Source organism: Sparus aurata, chromosome 15 (assembly GCF_900880675.1).
Source record: "Sparus aurata chromosome 15, fSpaAur1.1, whole genome shotgun sequence".
Taxonomy (NCBI): domain Eukaryota; kingdom Metazoa; phylum Chordata; class Actinopteri; order Spariformes; family Sparidae; genus Sparus; species Sparus aurata.
Window position 1 is genome coordinate 16156401 of NC_044201.1, and position 17806 is coordinate 16174206.

Consider the following 17806-nt stretch of genomic DNA (forward strand, 5'->3'; position numbering starts at 1 on the left):
GTTGTCATTAACAGAGAATTCATGGAGTTTGGACAAAAGAGGCACTCATCTCAACGTGACCGATTAAATTGCAACAATTGAAACATTTCTTTTTTAAAAACTTGTATCAGTGAAAGGCCTGGATGTTAAATGGCCGTTGACAGGTTTTACTGTTCTTGTTTCGCAGTGGCACCGAGACAAACCACGGCAGTTCTTTCCACTCTAATTATCAAAGGGTTACATCAAGCTGATTGTTATAAATGTACGTTCTCAATATGTAAAATACAATTAGCTAAATCCTGTTAGTGTGCATGGAGTAACAGATGGATGGGTGGGCGTTTTCTTTTTACTTTTTTTTTCTAGACACAGTGTTTTAGTGACCACGGGAGAGTATGTGAAGCTTGGACTGCTTTTCTCCTTAACTTCACCTGGACCTTTGAAAACAATCGTACAAGAAGAGACCCAACCTGTGTTGCCTGGTTGGGAAATGGTTTACCCTGCTTGTTGTGGTTTGCCTTCATCACCCTTACCTCACACACCAAACACCTCTCTGAAGTCAAAAGGCTGACAAAAGCATCAACGCTGGGCCGAGATGTGTTTTGAAAGGTGTGTGAGTGAGCAGCAGCTGGCCTGAATCCAGACTCAGGAGGATGCAGTGAATAACTAGGTGGTCAGGACAGAGCTTCCTGGATGGCTTCACAAATCCACCTACTGGTTCTTGCTCTGCTGAACCGATGTCCACAGCGAGGGAACGGCAGTGTTTGGGAGGGGGAACAGAGAGGTTCATCAGTCTGCTTCCTCCTCCGCAGGAAGCCCTGCGGTGCGTAACCCCCGCAGCAGGAAACGCTATTTCAGTAAGGCCCACCATATCGTGACATGTAGGAATCAGGAGTACATTAGAGGTTAACTTGGAAGCGTTGTTTTCCGTCAGACCTGACCGCATTGTTTTAAAGCAGGAACTGGCTTTAGACCCCTTGGGGTTTCCTTAATAGTATAGCCATGATTCCTGACCTGAATAAACAAAATGTTGGCGTGGAGGAGAAACAAATTGATTCTGGCTTTGTGTGTGATTCTTGTCTTGTGTTCCTGTCCTTTTTCTGTGGCGCATGTGGTTCACCTCAGAAGGTACGCTATGTTAATTTACTTGAATAAATATTTAGTTTAGTCCTCGCCAAGCTTTTACCAACCAGTGAAATGACGTTCAGGGCCTTAAAAACAGGTTTGAGGTGGGGTGGAACGAATGTAATATGATAAAGCATGAAAGAAACGATACGTGCACGTTTCAGTTCGACGTCTTCTATCGGCAGAGATCAGAGGCTTTTTTTTTTGGGGGGGGGGGGGGGGGGGGGGGGTGTATTAAAGCAGCTGAATCCGGAGCACAATGACAATCTGAGGCAACTTTCAAAGTGTTTTGACCGCTTGCACGTTTTCACAACATTACTCAGTCGAGAATATGAGGTGAACACTCAAGGTGAAGCTTTATTTTCAACAGACACATGCCCACATGCAAGAGTATAAAAGAGCTGAGAGAGTGAAGTCACCCAGATGAGAAGCACGAAGAGAAATGTGGAAGATACTGCCCTCTGCAGACTGTGGGATGCCTCTTCACTAGACATAAACTGCTAAGGGCAATGCATGAATCAAATGCTGCAAAGAAGATGTGTGATGGTTCTGCTTCTGTCACTGTGTCCTGCACTGAAGAGACAAAGAGTTGCTGTTTCTGTGACGAATTCAAATCACGGGAACAAAAACAATAAAAGGAAGAAGCTGAATAAATGACGGCAGAAACACAATGAATGCAGATGCTTTTCGTCAACCAGGAATTGGGGGGGGGGGTTAGGGGCGTCAATGGAAGGTTGGATGAGTTTGAAAATGTGGCTAACAGCTAAGAAACAGCGACAGAGGATTGTGGAGCGAGGTGTTTCTGCTCAGCCATCATCAGAATATCAAGTGAGGGAGTATCTTGTGGAGAAGGCTGGTGTTCATCCCTCAAGTGTTATGATGATGCATCACTTTCACTGTTTCCGGGCGTCTGTGATAAGTGGAGAGCGAGGTGGGGAGCAACATGCAATAAAGGCACTTTCACCCCCTTTGGCACCTTCCCTTCCACCGTTTTGAACCGCATACAGGTGGAAATTACATTTTTTTCATTAACCAGCTGCTCTTGCTGCTGGTTCTAAGACCTCATAAGCCCCTGTCACTATCTCGCCTGCAGAACAACTAGAAGGTTTTTAGAGACTTTCTCATCTTCTGACGGTGGAAACTGCCTACAAGACATACATTCAGACCGACAGAGCAGCTCTGCATCAGTTTCGCTATTCCTTGTATGTGTATTCTAAGCTTCTTCGACAGATAATATCATATTTGGTCCTGCATAAAACAACTGAATGCCATTAATCTGGCTAAATAAAGCTTCAAAGTTGAAAATCCCACTTTTGAAAAAAACACATTTTAACTGTAGATTTTCCCAATAAGGACTTTTTATGGTGTCAGAACACAATAGTAATTGTTTTAGCGTACTGGCCACCATAATTACTTTATTATGTGGAACAGTATTTGTAGCATGACTAAAAAACAAATTAAATATGTTATAATACTCCAATGTTAAAGATATTTTTGAAAATGCCACATTATTTCAATAGGTCAGTTTTTGTACTGTGTCTACTTAGAGGGTTTCTATCTTTGTGAGACAACAGTAGATTTTACTGCACAACAGTTTTATTGGATTGCATTTGACTTTGGTCGGTCATTCGCTATGGTCCTATTGTGTTAACCACAGTCTACACCACACTGCTGCACAAGACTGAGATTGCAGAAAGTTTTGCTCTTGTTGTCTACAGCAGGAATATATTATTGACTGGGAAGGCCCAATAACAGCTGCTGCTCAGAGCAAAAATGTCACTGTCAGTGGACTGGGTGAGTCATATAAAGTCTGGAATGTATTAGATATTACTTCAATTAAATGTAGCTCTGATTGTTTTATTACATTTCCGTCATGCATATTGTAAATGAGAGACCCAAATCACCCAAAATCAAACCACATGCTGTCTTTGTTTGGGTCTTTTGGCTTCACATGGTCATAAATCAGCCGCAAGTGTTGAGTTCCAGCTGCAGCCAATAACTGGGATGCCTAAAAGATGATGTAGGGTTACTGTCGCACATCCAGTTTCTCCCCAAACAGAAACTAAAAAATAACTGATGACTCTAGGTTGTCCACAATCACCCATGTCTTAGGATTTTAATATAGCAATAATATGACATCAAAGAAAAAGGACAAAAATCTCAGCTCAACTAACAGATCTTTTTCTCTTTTATTAAAACTATCACTGTAGAAGTGCACAGCACTGACTGAAATCCTCTGTGTACAGAAGAGCAACAACCTCTCTCTGTAAATAAATTGTGACATCTAGAGGAGTATTTTCTTTTTTCTAGTTTTACAAATGACACTCATTCAAGAAACAAAAACAAAACAAAACAGAAAACCAACATAAACTGTGCCTTTATCTCAACCACAAAGTCCCTTTTTTGTAACCATCATTAACATAGCACAGTAATACTAAAGGCTACAGGCACCAGGTACTTGTACATTCAATACTTCTGAGGTAATTTGGCTTAGCTTAGTCAGTACTTAGTGTTTTGGTCTGTAGCTAAATTATACAGCAACACTAGCGTTTACAGAGGTGCAAACTCTGCCTCTAGCAAACCTCTCAACAACATTCATACTCGATATCTTAAACTAAAGAAAATCCTATTGCAGACTCTCCACAGAAAATTACAGCAGAGTATGCATATTGCACATGTGCGCACACCTTATCGTTCAAAGTGCTGTACCGATCTCATCAGGTCTCTTGAAATTAAAAACACTCCTATTCCCTTGACTGCACTCTATGTACATTTTTCACTGCCTGAAAAATGACTAAACCCTGAGGATCCATCATCTGTCAAAGCACGGAGCAGCGCAGGTGTAGTGCATGCTGACTTGGTAAGCCCTGTTGGGGATGCTGGACTTTGGATCCAGTGAGGTAGTGATGGCCTGGGTAGTGCCGTTCTGGGGGCCGTTAGGAGCCTGCAGGCTGCCGGTGGAGTGGCTGAGGTAGGAGGCAGGCCTGTGGTTAGGAGCCAGGCCTGGCTGTGTAGCCTGCTGCGCGTACTGCATGCTGGGCCGGTGCAGGTACTGAGCCACAGTGGCTGTCTGGCCTGAACTGTGGTACACCGTCTGGCCCTGCTGCTGCTGACCAGGCTGCTGGCACTTCTGCTTGTTGGCCTCTTTGACGTCACTGTCATGTGCACTACAAAAATAGGAACAAATGGTAGCACTGTCGATTAGCATGTTTAGCATGAAATGTATAAGCTACTGCTTGCTTGTACTGCGTGTCCCTGGCGACTGCAGTTGATTTTATTAACTGTCATGAGCATGCACAGACAGATACGCACATGAGTAGTTTCTCGGCACATGGGACCAGGTTCTCCCATGCGTATCCTGCCAGGCGCTGCAGTCGGGGTGGCCATGTAGGGGACAGGCGGAGGATGAGGCGGGAGGTGGCCACACAGGCAGCCGCCACCAGTGAGGGGGCAAAACACAAAAACACGTGATCTGAGAGAAGAAAGAAAGAAGATGGCAAACGTCAACAGAGGCAGCGAATAACTGGCTTCATAAATGGTATCAACCTGAATTAAGGCTGGAATCGAACTTTGTAGATTTGTTTTGAAGAGGTGCAATATGTCGGAATTTTAGTTTTAAAAGGGGCGTTGTATAGTTTTGAAGAAGACAACTCAGAATTTTGATATTTACCATATAATTGAGGTGACAATACAAATATCACTGAATAAACAAGTTGTTCTCAGAGGAGAAAAAGGTCCCCAGAACACCTTTTGAAGCTAGAAAGGTGGCAGGGTCTGCCAAATATAAACACATTCGGTTTATTCAAGAATGAAAACAAAGAGAGTTTTATTGTTTTACTTTGTTTATGCACAAAAAGATTCTCCCAAACTACATGGTGCTCCTTTAAAATACTCAAAATTAATTAAAATTATCGATAGGATGTAAAAAAATGACAATTTTGACAATATGTCAAATATGTATTGTGTTGAAGAGATATCTATAGAAGTTAGCACAATAACCAGCTCATGTCTCTCAAGTTTGTGCCTCAAGAGGTGATAGCCCAACACTAAGACCCCGCGGTGCTCCGAGCTCTCAGTCCGGGCAGAGTCAGCTAATTCAACCGTCAGCTGCACGGTTATCTGCGCTTGCTAGCTAACAGTAGCTACAGTTAGCAGCAGTTAGTTTACTCTGGTAACATGCTGCCCCCCTTCATGTTAGGAGTTTGAAATCAACTTTTAACCCTTACCTCCACTTATGAGCTGTAAATAATCAAAAAAATAACAATTTTAAAATGGAGAGAAAAGAAAAACAAAATTCAACCTACCTTGTAGGGAAACCTCCAGGAAGTAGTCAGCATACTTGGCCATGTACACTTTGGTCTTCTCCAGGCAGGTCATAGGCCAGCCATCATGGAGGTCTCCCTCATGGACAGCAATGGACAGGTAGTACTCTATGAAATGAGCAGCTGTAGGGAGGTACAGGTTCCACTGGAAGGTCTCCAGCAGGAGCAGCTCCATGTGAAGTAACCCCTGCTTGGTCAGGACCAGGTTCATGGAGCTCATGCAGCCCAGGCTGTTCAGGGTCTCCAGCTTGGGCACTCGGTCCTCCCTTTCCTCAAATTTACCTGAAATGGGGCATAAAACGTCACACCTTGCAGAGACTGAGCAGTAACATGCTGGAGTGCGAGGTCAGTTTCTAAACTTACTGGCCAACAGAAGACATGAGAGTGAGACCATATGAAGCTGCTGCAGCGTCACATCATAGCGGTCCATGAAGAGGTCGAGCAGGTAGACGGCCAGGTGTCTGGCTGCAGGACACAGCCTGAAGCGGTTGCTGACGATGGCTATGAGGTCGGCAAAGTACCTTCTTAGGTTGAGCTGGGGGGACTGACCTTTGTAGGAAGGCAACTTGAGCTCCTGTTAGACAATGTGTTAGGTTTGAGATCTCAGAGTGCACTACCTTGATGAACAATCAAAGTTTACAGTGTCTGTGAAATATTTTTTCAGTTTTTTGGTGAATATATTGGTCATCTAAAGTAATGTGACCCATTTCATTCGACTTTAATTGCATTTCCATGCACATATGCACCCATATCCCTAAAAATTGACACAAAAATCTGCTGTTTATCACTTGGGGACACTGCTTTTGTCCTCAAGTGCACAAACAACCCCTAATTTACCAGCCTAAAATCACAGGGGTGCCAAAACTTTTTCCTATGGAGGGCCAAAACCAAAACACAATGGTGGGCCACAGGCCAAAAGCAAGCTGCTATTGTAATGTACGGTATGCTATTGTAAAGATTCAAAATGGTAATAGAATCCCAAGTTCCCTTAATTGACTGACTTCAGCAAAGTGTCTTTCCGAGTGAAGTGGGCCCTTCTTGGGGCGGCCCTGTGCTGGGCTGATAACCTGGTCTGGGATGGTAGCCTATAAACCCATCACAGATATACTTATAACTGTGTGTGGAGAATAGTAAGTACTAAGACACCACAAACCAAAATGTGCTTGACAAAATTCCAAGTTTCACTTCAGGCACAATTCTTTAGACTATTAAATACTATTAATAGATTCATAGCACGGCTTATGAGAAATGTTTGTTTTTAATATTAACCATTTGTTTTTTAAAATGAAAACTTGCATCTATTAATAGATTTTAATTGATATTTAGAACTATAAGCCTATATACGCAAAAAACACACATGTCCAATCCAAGGAGCACAGGTTCAACAGGGATGGCAAATGCGAATAATAATAATAATAATAATAATAATAAAGTAACCTATAAAACAAAAACAAGATACTATTCAGGAACCAGAATTAGTACACAAGATAAAAAATAATAGTAAGGAGTGATTAATTTCCATGGATGCTCCGATGTGTCTGTTTTGGCAGCCATCACTGAAGTTCTTATGCGTCACTCACTTTGTACCGGAGCGCCTGGTAAATATCTGCAGCGAGCTGTCCTTTCCACCATTGGTCCTCCAGCTCCATTTAACACAGTGCTTCGGTAAACCTCTGCAAGGCAAATACACGTGACAGGCAACCGGTCAACTTACACTGAAGACTCAATACGAGAATCACAGCATCTGACGCACAATAACCCTTTAAACTGAGCTCTCACGGTGGCGCGTCAGGAGTTTGGGCCAGCAGCGTCAACAATGATCGGCTGTCGTTCATCGTATTAATTGTTTTTTTTTATACACTATGAAATAAAAACATGTGACTTCTGACGGATTAAAAGTGGAGACTCACCCAATGAGCACATGTAATGAATGTTACGGGGCAGTTTAACTGAAGTAAAACTTCAATTCAAACTAGCCGGACATGCTCGCTCACACTCATTGTTGTAGTCAGTCAGTGAAGGTTCTTCGGCTCAGTCAGCACGAGTTCAGCAAACGCTGCTGCTGCCTTCATATGCCGCCGGAAACACCAAGTTCGAGAGGGGAGTGCCTGAACCGGCGGATAAGTTGCGTTGAGCGTGTGAAAAACGCAACGGTTGTTAAATGTGTAGAATATAAATCACATCATACTGTATTTTGATCGAGTCTATTCCCCTAAAGTAATAGTTCAGTTTTACAATTTCTGTTATATCTGAATAAAAGGTTTCCGATTAGCACTTGAAGGCATCACCCCGTTGCCAGGACTGACATTACGCACAGGACGCAGCCAATTACAAGTGAGTGTAGTAACTCGCGACATCCAATCACTGGGCTGATGCAGCCAGTGATCAGTGACAATAAATCATACTAACAGAATGTGTCACGATCCAGTTTTCCGAAGCAAGGTGCGACCATGACTTCTATGTTCTATTAGAAACCTAAACACCTCGTAACACTGTTGACTGAAAATTTGGCCAATCAGATTTTATTGAAAAACTAAAGCCAAAGCCAAAGTAAAGTGTCACTGTCACAACTTAAAATACATCAGGTTTACTCACATGGGGGGAGTTTCTGACAGTTTTCACTTTTTGGACAATAGAACAAGTCACTGTAAAATATCACTGTATGGTATTTAAGATATTGGTAACATAAAAAAGTAAAAATGGATTCAGTTAACTCTTTCCTGCCACTAACCTTTCTGACAATGCCGACATTAGCCAGATCAACCTGAGACGTTCATGGACTTTTGGATGTGGAAATAAAACCCATGGAAATACACTACACATATATTCTTTCTAATTTAATTTCAAGTCACACAGTATATTGTAGAATAGGATTTTTTTTGGATCTGGCCAATTACCTTCTCAATGCAACACTAATGAATACCTGTATTCTTAAAGGGGCAATATGTAAGATTTAACCAGTTCTCGATTTCAACCACCAAACGAATAAAAGTCAACATATCGCCATAGTAACCGCTAACTGCTTCTAACTGCAGCTGCTGTTAGATGGAGAGCTCAGTCAGATGACCAGCAGATTGTTGGTGATAGCTTGTTTGCATGCTAACTTCAGTAGATATCTCTGCAACACAAAAACGTATACTTCTTTGATAAAATGTTTAAACTCACAGTTCTTCACATTTTTAAAAATCATTTCAATAATCTTATTTTCATACTAAAATTCTTACATATTCCACGTTTAAATAATGATTATTCTACAAAAAGAAACTCACGCAAGGTGTGTCTCCTCTGTTTCATATCATTAATATTCTAATCTGATATTTTACTACAGTATTTACACTCAGAGAAGCCCATCTGTCTCTACTCCTGAGTGAAGTGAGTGTTACACGATATGTGTCTGGGTCCACTTAGAGCAATGTTGAGATCTAGCGAGTGTTACAAGAATGGAAATCACCATTTTTGGCAAACACTTACCATAACCTATCACCTCCCTGGTTGTTCACTTGTGTGGCATCGACTCAAAATGGGTCAGATGTCCCCAGCACCACAGCACAAGTCAGTTTGACCCAAATAGGTTAAAGAGACATCGACGCTACAATGGCTTCCCTGTCTTTCAAGAGCAAAGGAACTAACACTGTATAATGCACCATTTGCTGATGAAACAGAGAGAAACTGGTCGTATATATCATCAAAGGCCACAGGAAATACGTTGCTTATCTGCGTTCAAGCAGCATGGGAGATTTTGTCTGGAGCTTGCGGGGGATATCTACTGTGTTGAGTCGGCAGTGCCAGGAGAAAACAAGATTTATGAAATGAATCCAAGAGGTAAAGCTAGTGTAATGACTTTTCTATTGCTTCCAAGGAGGTAAGTCATGGAGCCAGTACGATTCAATTATGTCAGATCCAGTTATTTATTGTCAGGCAATGTTTCCTAGAATGGGATCAGTCACACAAATACCCTCATTTAAAGAACTAGCTTAAAAAAACTGAATATGTAGCTTTAGAAACATCCACTAAAGTCAAGGAAACACACTGTGTTATCTGCTAATTAAATGTAATCACATCTATGAAAGATATACTCTGCTGGAAGTAAGCTTACATTTTGTTTTGATTTTCTTTCTGTGTTCTGTGGGGAGAACTGCTGCAAATTCAATAAAATCAACTCATCATAGTGGTTCCATTTTGTGCTTAAATAATAAAAAGAGCAGTCCAGAGATTGTGGCTGGGGGGGGGTGAGTCTTAAGAGGATTGGTGATGCTAGCTCCTCTGTGTAAGAGGCTGTTGAGGTGGTGGGTTTAGTCCTCCTCTTAATGGACTACAAATGTCTCCCAAAGGAAACAAATGGTGTCCTGGGTGGAGGGAACTGGTGGCAGTCCTTGCTCTGCCTTTCTTCCCCCGGGTGTCATGCGGTGCTTTGGTGGAGGGCATCAGACGTCCATTGACCCTTTGAACAACTCACTGCTGCTCTTTTTTTTCCAGAACTGCCTGACAGAAATACAAAAGTAGAGGATGTAAGCTGTGTGTCGGGGATTTATACTACTCTGGATCAGTGTTTGCAGAAAGAGCATTCTGTTTCGGGTCTAATCACATCAGAAATATTGTGGTCAGAGGGGGTTTCGTTGACGCCAAGGATTTCCAGTGACTCACCCGGTTTCTAAACCTGAATCATTGATTTTTCCGCTGTACTTCTGACGTTACTTGGTAGTACAAATGCTCATCCTTGCCTTATCTTAGGTTTTGGGGGCGTTGTGGCAGCACAAAGGTCACTCTGCCAATATAGACTTATTCACAAGATTCAACGACTAGTCACATGGGAATGATGGAGTGCAGACATTCAGTGATTTCACATTGAAGTCAAAAGTTTACATTTAAAGACTACCTTAGTGCTATGAAATCCAATATCAAAATGTATTGTATACTGTCTCTAAAGAAGGGTTGCCTGAAGGGGGCTCACAGGCCAAAGTTTGCCAACCTTAACGTTCAATTTGGCTTGCACAATGTTTCGAGCAAAACAAATAAACAACAACAAAAAAAGAAAAATAATCAAAGAAATATGATCATGTTCATTCTGTTATCTTTTTGTGAGGCAAAAGGGCTCATAAAATATGTAGGACACCTAGTTATTAATTATTTTTCATAACCTGAGCATGGCGGATCTCATGCACAGGTCAGTCAGTTTTGGTTACTTGGGATCCTTGAGACACTTTTAGCCTTCCAAGGGAAAGAGTTTGGGCACCCGTGCTCAAAAGCAACAGTTAAATACATAATATGTAACATTTCTACATTTAGATGTCGAAAAAATGTCAAGACTTTTGTTGTACACATAATTTTTGGGCTGTTTTATGGCTTTATTTCGCTGAACAGCTAGGTGATGATGAAAATGGGAAGAGAGTCAGGATGGCGCGTAGCACTGGGCTGCAGGTATTACTCAATACTGTCTGGTTTAGATTGTCATTGTTTAAAATTAAAGACAACAACTCGTCTTTTTGTTTTGATGGAAAGCCCACAAACGACAGCACTGAAGTGAATATATATAAATATTACTTTTAACAAGTATATATAAAATAGCCTGCTTAATAAATCCTATAAATTAAAAGTGCCTTACTACAAAATTACGTTAGAATAATTTGCAACGAAGTCCGCTTGTGAAGACGGACTAGTGTGTAGACGAATCTCTGTTCAGTGTGATGACGTTTGTTGTCAGTGACAACTTCTATATTTATATTTTTAAGATACAGATTTTTAAGATTACAAACTAAACCACTCTATAGAGTCTTCTCTAACATAAGCTAACGACCAGCCTCCAACTAGGCCCCCAGGAAGAGCACCAGGGTTTAAACCAGTTGTCCTAGTGGCCAAACCCTGCAATTACATCGTCACTTGATTCACTGGGGCCCAAAAAATACTTTTTTGAGAAGCGTCTGCAAAAATGATGGATACATTACAACTGACAACTGCGAAATTACTCGTTTCACTGTCAGAATTTTAGCCACTCAGCCCAATAACATTTGGAAAGTCTATTAGAGCTGCACAATTTAATCATTTTATCCCTGTTTGGTCAGAGAAAACTCTCGAGTGTGGAGGCTCTATGAGTCCCACAATGTAGAAGACAGTTGACTCATTTTGGCTTCAGGCCTCCGTGGCCATGTCCAGGTATAATTATGACGTCCTTGCCTCCAACACAACACAGATGTTCCGTAGAGCCACTTTGACTGGGTGAACCCTTCCTCTTTTTGGCTTTGCATTATCAATACATTTTTAACAGTGGCCTACTCATGCAACGTCCTTTTGGAACAGTTCATCCTGAAACAATGATGTTCTCCTTTATCTACTCACAGACTGGTAGGCTACCACTGACAAACCAACCTGTGGCATTCACAAGCAGCCAATTTCATCTAAAAATAGCAATATATGACTATGCCCAAGTCACATAATGACTATGCCATAAGCCTCTAAGTGAAGGGAGTGAAAACCAGACTAAATAGTATTTTATAGCACACCTGTGTGATGAGGTGGGCACATAATCCTTATTTTAAACTCAGTTTAGTAGCTGACAAAGGGTAGAAAGGAACATTTCAGCCCCATTGTTCCCTGCATGAAACAATGAAGTGTGATGGATGCAGCTAGAGGTTGCTGTCCAGAGGACGTGAAGGGGGGAGAGGTGCTTCGCTTGTAATGTTTTTTTTTTTTTTTTTTTTTTTTTTACACCATTCCGGGTTTGTTGAAGCGCATTCTGACAGAGGTGTAGTGTCCCTACCCGGGTTAAACGTAAACGCACGACAGTGTGTGTGTGTGTGTGTGTAGCTGCAGGCCCGGGACGGCGCGGCTCTCCGTCGGGAGGCACCAGGCTAAAGGCTAAAAGCAGCTCAGAGGGCTGTAATCCCCGTATGAGACCATCATGGCTGCCACTCGCTGAGCTGTCAAGGCTCCCCCTCGAAAGAAAAGGTAAAAAAAAAAAAAAAAAAACAACGCACACACGACAGCACCCACAACTTCACGTTTATGTTCAATCCGTCTCGCACGGTGTTTGTTTTTAGTCCGCAGTGAGAAGTCGGTGCAAGCTTCGCAGAGCGCCCCGTCGTAACTTCGCCGCCACGTTTTTTTTTCTTCTCTCTTTTTTTTTAATTCCTCAAGTTATTTCGTCTCTCGTCGCGTCGCGTTAATTCATAACCGCCCGCACGCTCGCACGGCCAGCTTCGCCTGCGAAAAGACAACCGTCGTGTGTTTCCATGGTGGTAACGGTTATCACGGGCTGATAGTTTGATCGGAACTTCGCTGTTTACCCAGGCGGTGGTTTTGCTCGCTACAAAGGCAGGCTCATCACTTTGTTGTGGTCAAGTCAAACTGCACAATGGCCGCACGACTCCACCGATTAGTTCACTATTGAGGATTACTACACTGAGCAATTCTCCTCTTTTATTGGTTGCATGCGTTTTTTTGTTGCTTATTTGGATGTTTTTTTTTATTGCACCCTCCCACTGCAGTGCATGTAGTTGTGTGTTGAAGTTCACTACTGTGTTGTTAAGTGTACAACCTCCTCCTGCACCTGGTGGTCGATGTGCGTTAAAGTTAAGTTACTGGTGTTGTACCTGATCGTGAGTGTGATGACTTAATAAATATACGTGCAGAGGCTTTTGACTAGCCAGCTACAGGTGGACTTTGTAAAGGAGTGTGCAGAGTAGAACAGTGAATGCAGCTTCTTTTTTTTTATAGGTGTTACTGTAAAATTACGAAACGGCAGCCTCGACAGGCAGAGCACACTGTCTTAGTGTCGCTTTAAAACCAAGCCAAAGTACATTTCATAAAGCACTCCTTGATTTGTAGCATCCCCCTCCCCTAGAGTCTGCATGATTTATTTGTCGACTCCTCTCTGCACTTACAGAAACCCTGTTGAACCATGGATTCGGTGGATATGAGCGCAGATGCCTCCACGGGAGGTAATAAACGACGTGTCAACAACAAGAAGAAGAACAAAGATTGGCACAAATGGCTCCACCGCAGGAAGACTGCCACTCAGCCCCCAACTATGCAAAGTGGAGATAAGCGTGGACCAAAGAAGATAGCAGAGGAGTGGGAGCAAAGCACAGTGGGGCCTTCATCAAAGAAGCCCCCCCAGGAAGCACAGCAGAACCAGCACAGGACGAATGACAGTGGCAATACACTCAGGTTCACGTGCGCTCAATGTAGGGACAACTTGGAATACGCTCCCAAAGACTTGGCGAGACACTTTGAGGACAAACACAGCGGGAGCCCGCCAGTGTTTTCCTGCCACATGTGCACTTTTAGCACACATGAGTTCTCCTACCTTCAGGTTCATCTATTAAGCCACAAAGACACTTTTTCTAGTTGCAGCATTTGTAATGACAATGTTCAACGCACATGGCCTGAATACAGTGCCCACCTGACTGTGTATCACTGCCAAAATGGCAAATACTCATGTGAAATGTGTCAGAAATTCTCTACAGGTGATCTTCGAGTATTCTTAGAGCACGTGTGTGCACATAATTTATGCCTGGAAGAAGCAAATGATGATCTATTGCTGCACACAAAGGATAAGAATAAGTTTGGGCCTAAAACAACCACTCAAACCTTGCGTTGTCAGCACTGTGGCTATGAGGCATCTCAGAAGTGGATGATCACTAAGCACATAAAGGCTGCCCATGGATGCCAGAATGGTTACCAGAGGAAGAAGACGAGGAAGGGTCATTCCATAGCAATGAATCCTAATGACCCAATCCCAAAAATTAAGCCTAGATTAACAAGAAGTGCAGTTAGGGAAATGTGTTGGCTGACACAGGACTGCCTTTCTCTGCCAGGGAGAGAATTCCTGGATAAATACTGCCATCTGTCAGATCCACAAACGACACTAGAGGAGACGCAACATTTTCTGATGAAGTCTGTTGCTGGGGAAACCAATGACCAGAAATGGACCAAGGCTCTTAAAACCGTTTTGTCAAACGTCCCTCAAGATATGAATCTTCACCCCAAGGTGGAGAACGGCCTTGTGTCGAACTCATCAGACCTAACTGTCCTGACAGTCAAGAACAAGATAACTGTCGCTCAGAACGGTGCAACATACGCCAAGAAGTTGAAAATGACGACATCATCAGATAAGGAAACCGTTCCCCCTGAAACTGCTGATGATGCTCGTTGTGTCGTCGACCAAAAAGGATGCCAGTCACATTTTAGTGCTGATACATGTTCTCCACAAAATGAAACCAAACTAATTAACGACTTCTCAGTGCCAGGCCAGAAAGAGCCGTCAGAGTGCAGTCAGATGCAGGAAAACAGGGAAAATCAGGAGCTAAAGACTGATCAGGAAATTGAGGAGCATGGGAAAAAACAAGAGGAGCCTATGCAGGACAATGATGGGATGAACATCCCCAGTGAGCTGAAGCTGACGAATGACAGCGTAGAGCAGCAGACATCCAATCATAAAGTTGTACCAAAAAATAGGAGACGAAAGCGAAGACGAAGAAGGAAAGCCAGATCTAGAAAAGTAGATAAAGGATCTTCAGGATTGCCTTTGAAGATAGTGTTGAAGAAGAATCCAGTGAAGGAGAAGCAGTGGGTGTCACAAAGCTCTTTGTCTCCATCAGGAGTTGGTCCGACAGATGACTGTCACGGACTTCCCAGCCCTCATACAACATTAGAGAATTCGGCGAAGAGTCTCCAAAACACGCCGCTAACAGAAGCACACGAGAAGACATGGACCAAAGCCCCCAAGACCGACCTGCACGACCCTTCTGAAGCCATCACTTCGATTCCTCAGTTGAATGCAGGGGAAGAACTAACAGAGCCAACGGTGTCTAACAAGATGGACGGAAACGCGCCTGTTGTGCTTGGAGCCTTGCTGTCAGCGCAAGAATACGCAGATAAGTCACTGTTATTGGAAACAGAGGTTGACATGAGCGATTCAGCTGCTGGGACAGACCACTCAAATTCAAGGGCTGCAGCCACGACTGAAGTAGAGATGTGTGTCGAGAACGTGCAGCTCCAAACATCAGGCAGCTGCATCGACCACCATGTTGAAGACGATGAGATGAGTCCGGCTGCTGACGGAGCGACTGCTCACAGCAGCTACACAGAGTCCTCCCCTGTATCCCAACCTGTGATTACACCACAGGGTAAGACGGCAAATTATAGTTTATGCGTAGGATTTGACATGCATTGCCTTTTTCTTTAAGTACACCTGAATGTTCACATGTTACAAATCAAGAGCAATATCAAGCTTGTCTGTGTTAAAATGAGTATTTTCACCTTCTGTCTTGCAGGTGAAGATGTAAGCCTACCTGTCCCTTCAGAGCCAAGTGTTGAGGGTAATAGAGACGGAGAAGTGCTTGCAGATTCCTGCCCAGATGTCCTCTCCAACACCAACTTGCCCGCAGTGAAAGCCATCCAACAGGAGCCCACGCCAGCCTCTGGCCACCAGTGGCAGCCGGTCCCAAAAACCAAGGAGAGGACCTTGAAGTTAGTAGCCATAAGTCCATCTCAGTTGGTTAAGCGTCCAGCTGGAGACCAGCCTGTTGTGGTGCTAAATCACCCAGACGTCGACATCCCCGAGGTCACCAGGATCATGGAGGTCATCAACAGGTACAAAGGAGAGGTGCAGAAGGTCGTACTGTCACGTAGAACTGTCAACGCTCTCTCAGCTATGAACGGTGAGGTCCCGAAGACGGATGACGCAACAGACGCTCCACCTGATCCATCGGGGCGTGGTAAAAACTTTGTACAGGAGAGGTTCATGTTGAAATTGAAACTACGAAGGTTGAGCAGGAAAAAGTACGAAGTCGTGGGAGCAGTCTCTCCCAGCAGGGATGCCGTGCAGAAGTTTCGCTGCTGGTTCTGCGGCAGGGTCTTCACAAGTCAGGAAACGTGGATGGTCCATCGGCAGCGACATCTGATGGAGTGGAAAAAGCCACACTGTGAAAACTCTTTAAATGTCGCGCACACTGGATGAAAAACAAGAATTCGTCTGGAAAAAGACGACTTTGCAATACAAAAAAAAAGACAATAGTGGAAAGTGATAGGTGGCCTCCTCAGTTTTTTTTATTTTTTTTTCTAAGTCTTAATTGTGATTGGTCGGTTTGGGGAGAATCACACGATCATGCTTCCTGGAGGGTTCACATTCTCAGGGTAATTTAAACCTTTACCTGTCGTCTCTCCCAGTTTGAGTAGCTTGCTACAGACTCTTTGTAGATTATTTGTAAAGCCACACGTGTCGATAATTTAGTTCTTTTTAGTGTTTGTATTTTGTCTACGCAATATAGCTTTATTTAAGTGATTTAAGTACACTGTCGTATGGAATCTTTTATAGAACACTGTAATATGTATATTTGCCATACCATCTGAATTTTATGAATCAGTTTATGTACGGGTAGGCTATACAGCGTGGTAGCTATCATATTTATGTTTCTGGAACGGGACGCAGAGACCCATAAGTTACTCAGATAAACCAAAACTGTGTGTTTTAAACGACAACAAAAAAAGACAATAAGCTGTTTTATTCAACATTTATTTATGACTCTTAGGTTTAGTCTTTATATGCTTTTCTTTATGCTTTTTACCGGCCCTTTTGAAGAATCGGTGTATTTGTAAAATCTTTTGTATAAACTCCAAATTATGTTCAAATATAGTATTATCTGGAAGAGGTATATTTTCATGCATTCATCCAGCGGGAGCAGAAGTCCCTAAAGACGCGATTTAATTAAAAAAAACAAAACAAAGTAAACCTGTGTTTTTTTGATGTAAGTGAGATTCTAGCAAGATAATTTTCTTTGTAAACATGAATTCAAGAGGCCTGGATGATTTGATCACGTTTTCCCCAGTGAGTTTCCTCTCTTTTGACTTGAAACGATAATCTTATCTTTTAATTGCACTATGAAAGGAGGATTTATATTTCCCCGTTACCTCACCTTATCAGGCCGAAGCCTTTGACAATCTCAACCAGTGTCCTACTGTGGCTAAACATTTCCTTATGCAGCCGTGATCCCTCCGTATTCTCAGCAAGGGAACAGTGGCTCCTCTGTGTGTATGTATGTATGTATGTATGTATGTGTGTGTGTTAGTCAAGGACCATTGGACAGATGCACCTGTCCTGCATACTGATATTGTGCGTGTATACCTGTTTGTGCAGTGCACACTTCAGTGTCAGTAACTCACTGTGTATATATTCTTTTTTTTTTTTTCAATATAGACAAGAGATTTATAATTGTATATAGATATAGGTACTGTAAAATATTACCTGAGAATTTCCACCAAGTGCCTAGGAATTTTTCATTATGCAACAAATGTGCATGAGTATGATAGCATTACTTGTTGACCACAAAATAAATTCATCAGTTTGTCAGTTCCTGGTGGCATTGTGTGGTGACTGAAGATGTGAG

General features: G+C 42.7%; 2 protein-coding genes across 2 annotated transcripts; one reads left to right on the forward strand and one right to left on the reverse strand.

The window, feature by feature from the left end:
- Window positions 1–3193: 3193 nt before the first annotated feature.
- ccnj (cyclin J) lies at window positions 3194–7493 on the reverse strand. The gene is made up of 6 exons (XM_030441111.1): window positions 7334–7493; window positions 7004–7096; window positions 5787–5997; window positions 5406–5705; window positions 4414–4573; window positions 3194–4268 (listed from the first exon to the last, which is right to left on the reverse strand). The coding sequence occupies exons 2-6, from the start codon at window positions 7070–7072 to the stop codon at window positions 3914–3916; spliced, it is 1095 nt and encodes a 364-aa protein (XP_030296971.1). The 5' UTR covers window positions 7073–7096; window positions 7334–7493; the 3' UTR covers window positions 3194–3913.
- Window positions 7494–12137: 4644 nt separating this feature from the next.
- Window positions 12138–17772, forward strand: znf518a (zinc finger protein 518A). The gene is made up of 3 exons (XM_030442487.1): window positions 12138–12365; window positions 13303–15547; window positions 15695–17772. The coding sequence occupies exons 2-3, from the start codon at window positions 13318–13320 to the stop codon at window positions 16378–16380; spliced, it is 2916 nt and encodes a 971-aa protein (XP_030298347.1). The 5' UTR covers window positions 12138–12365; window positions 13303–13317; the 3' UTR covers window positions 16381–17772.
- The last annotated feature ends 34 nt before the right edge of the window (window positions 17773–17806 follow it).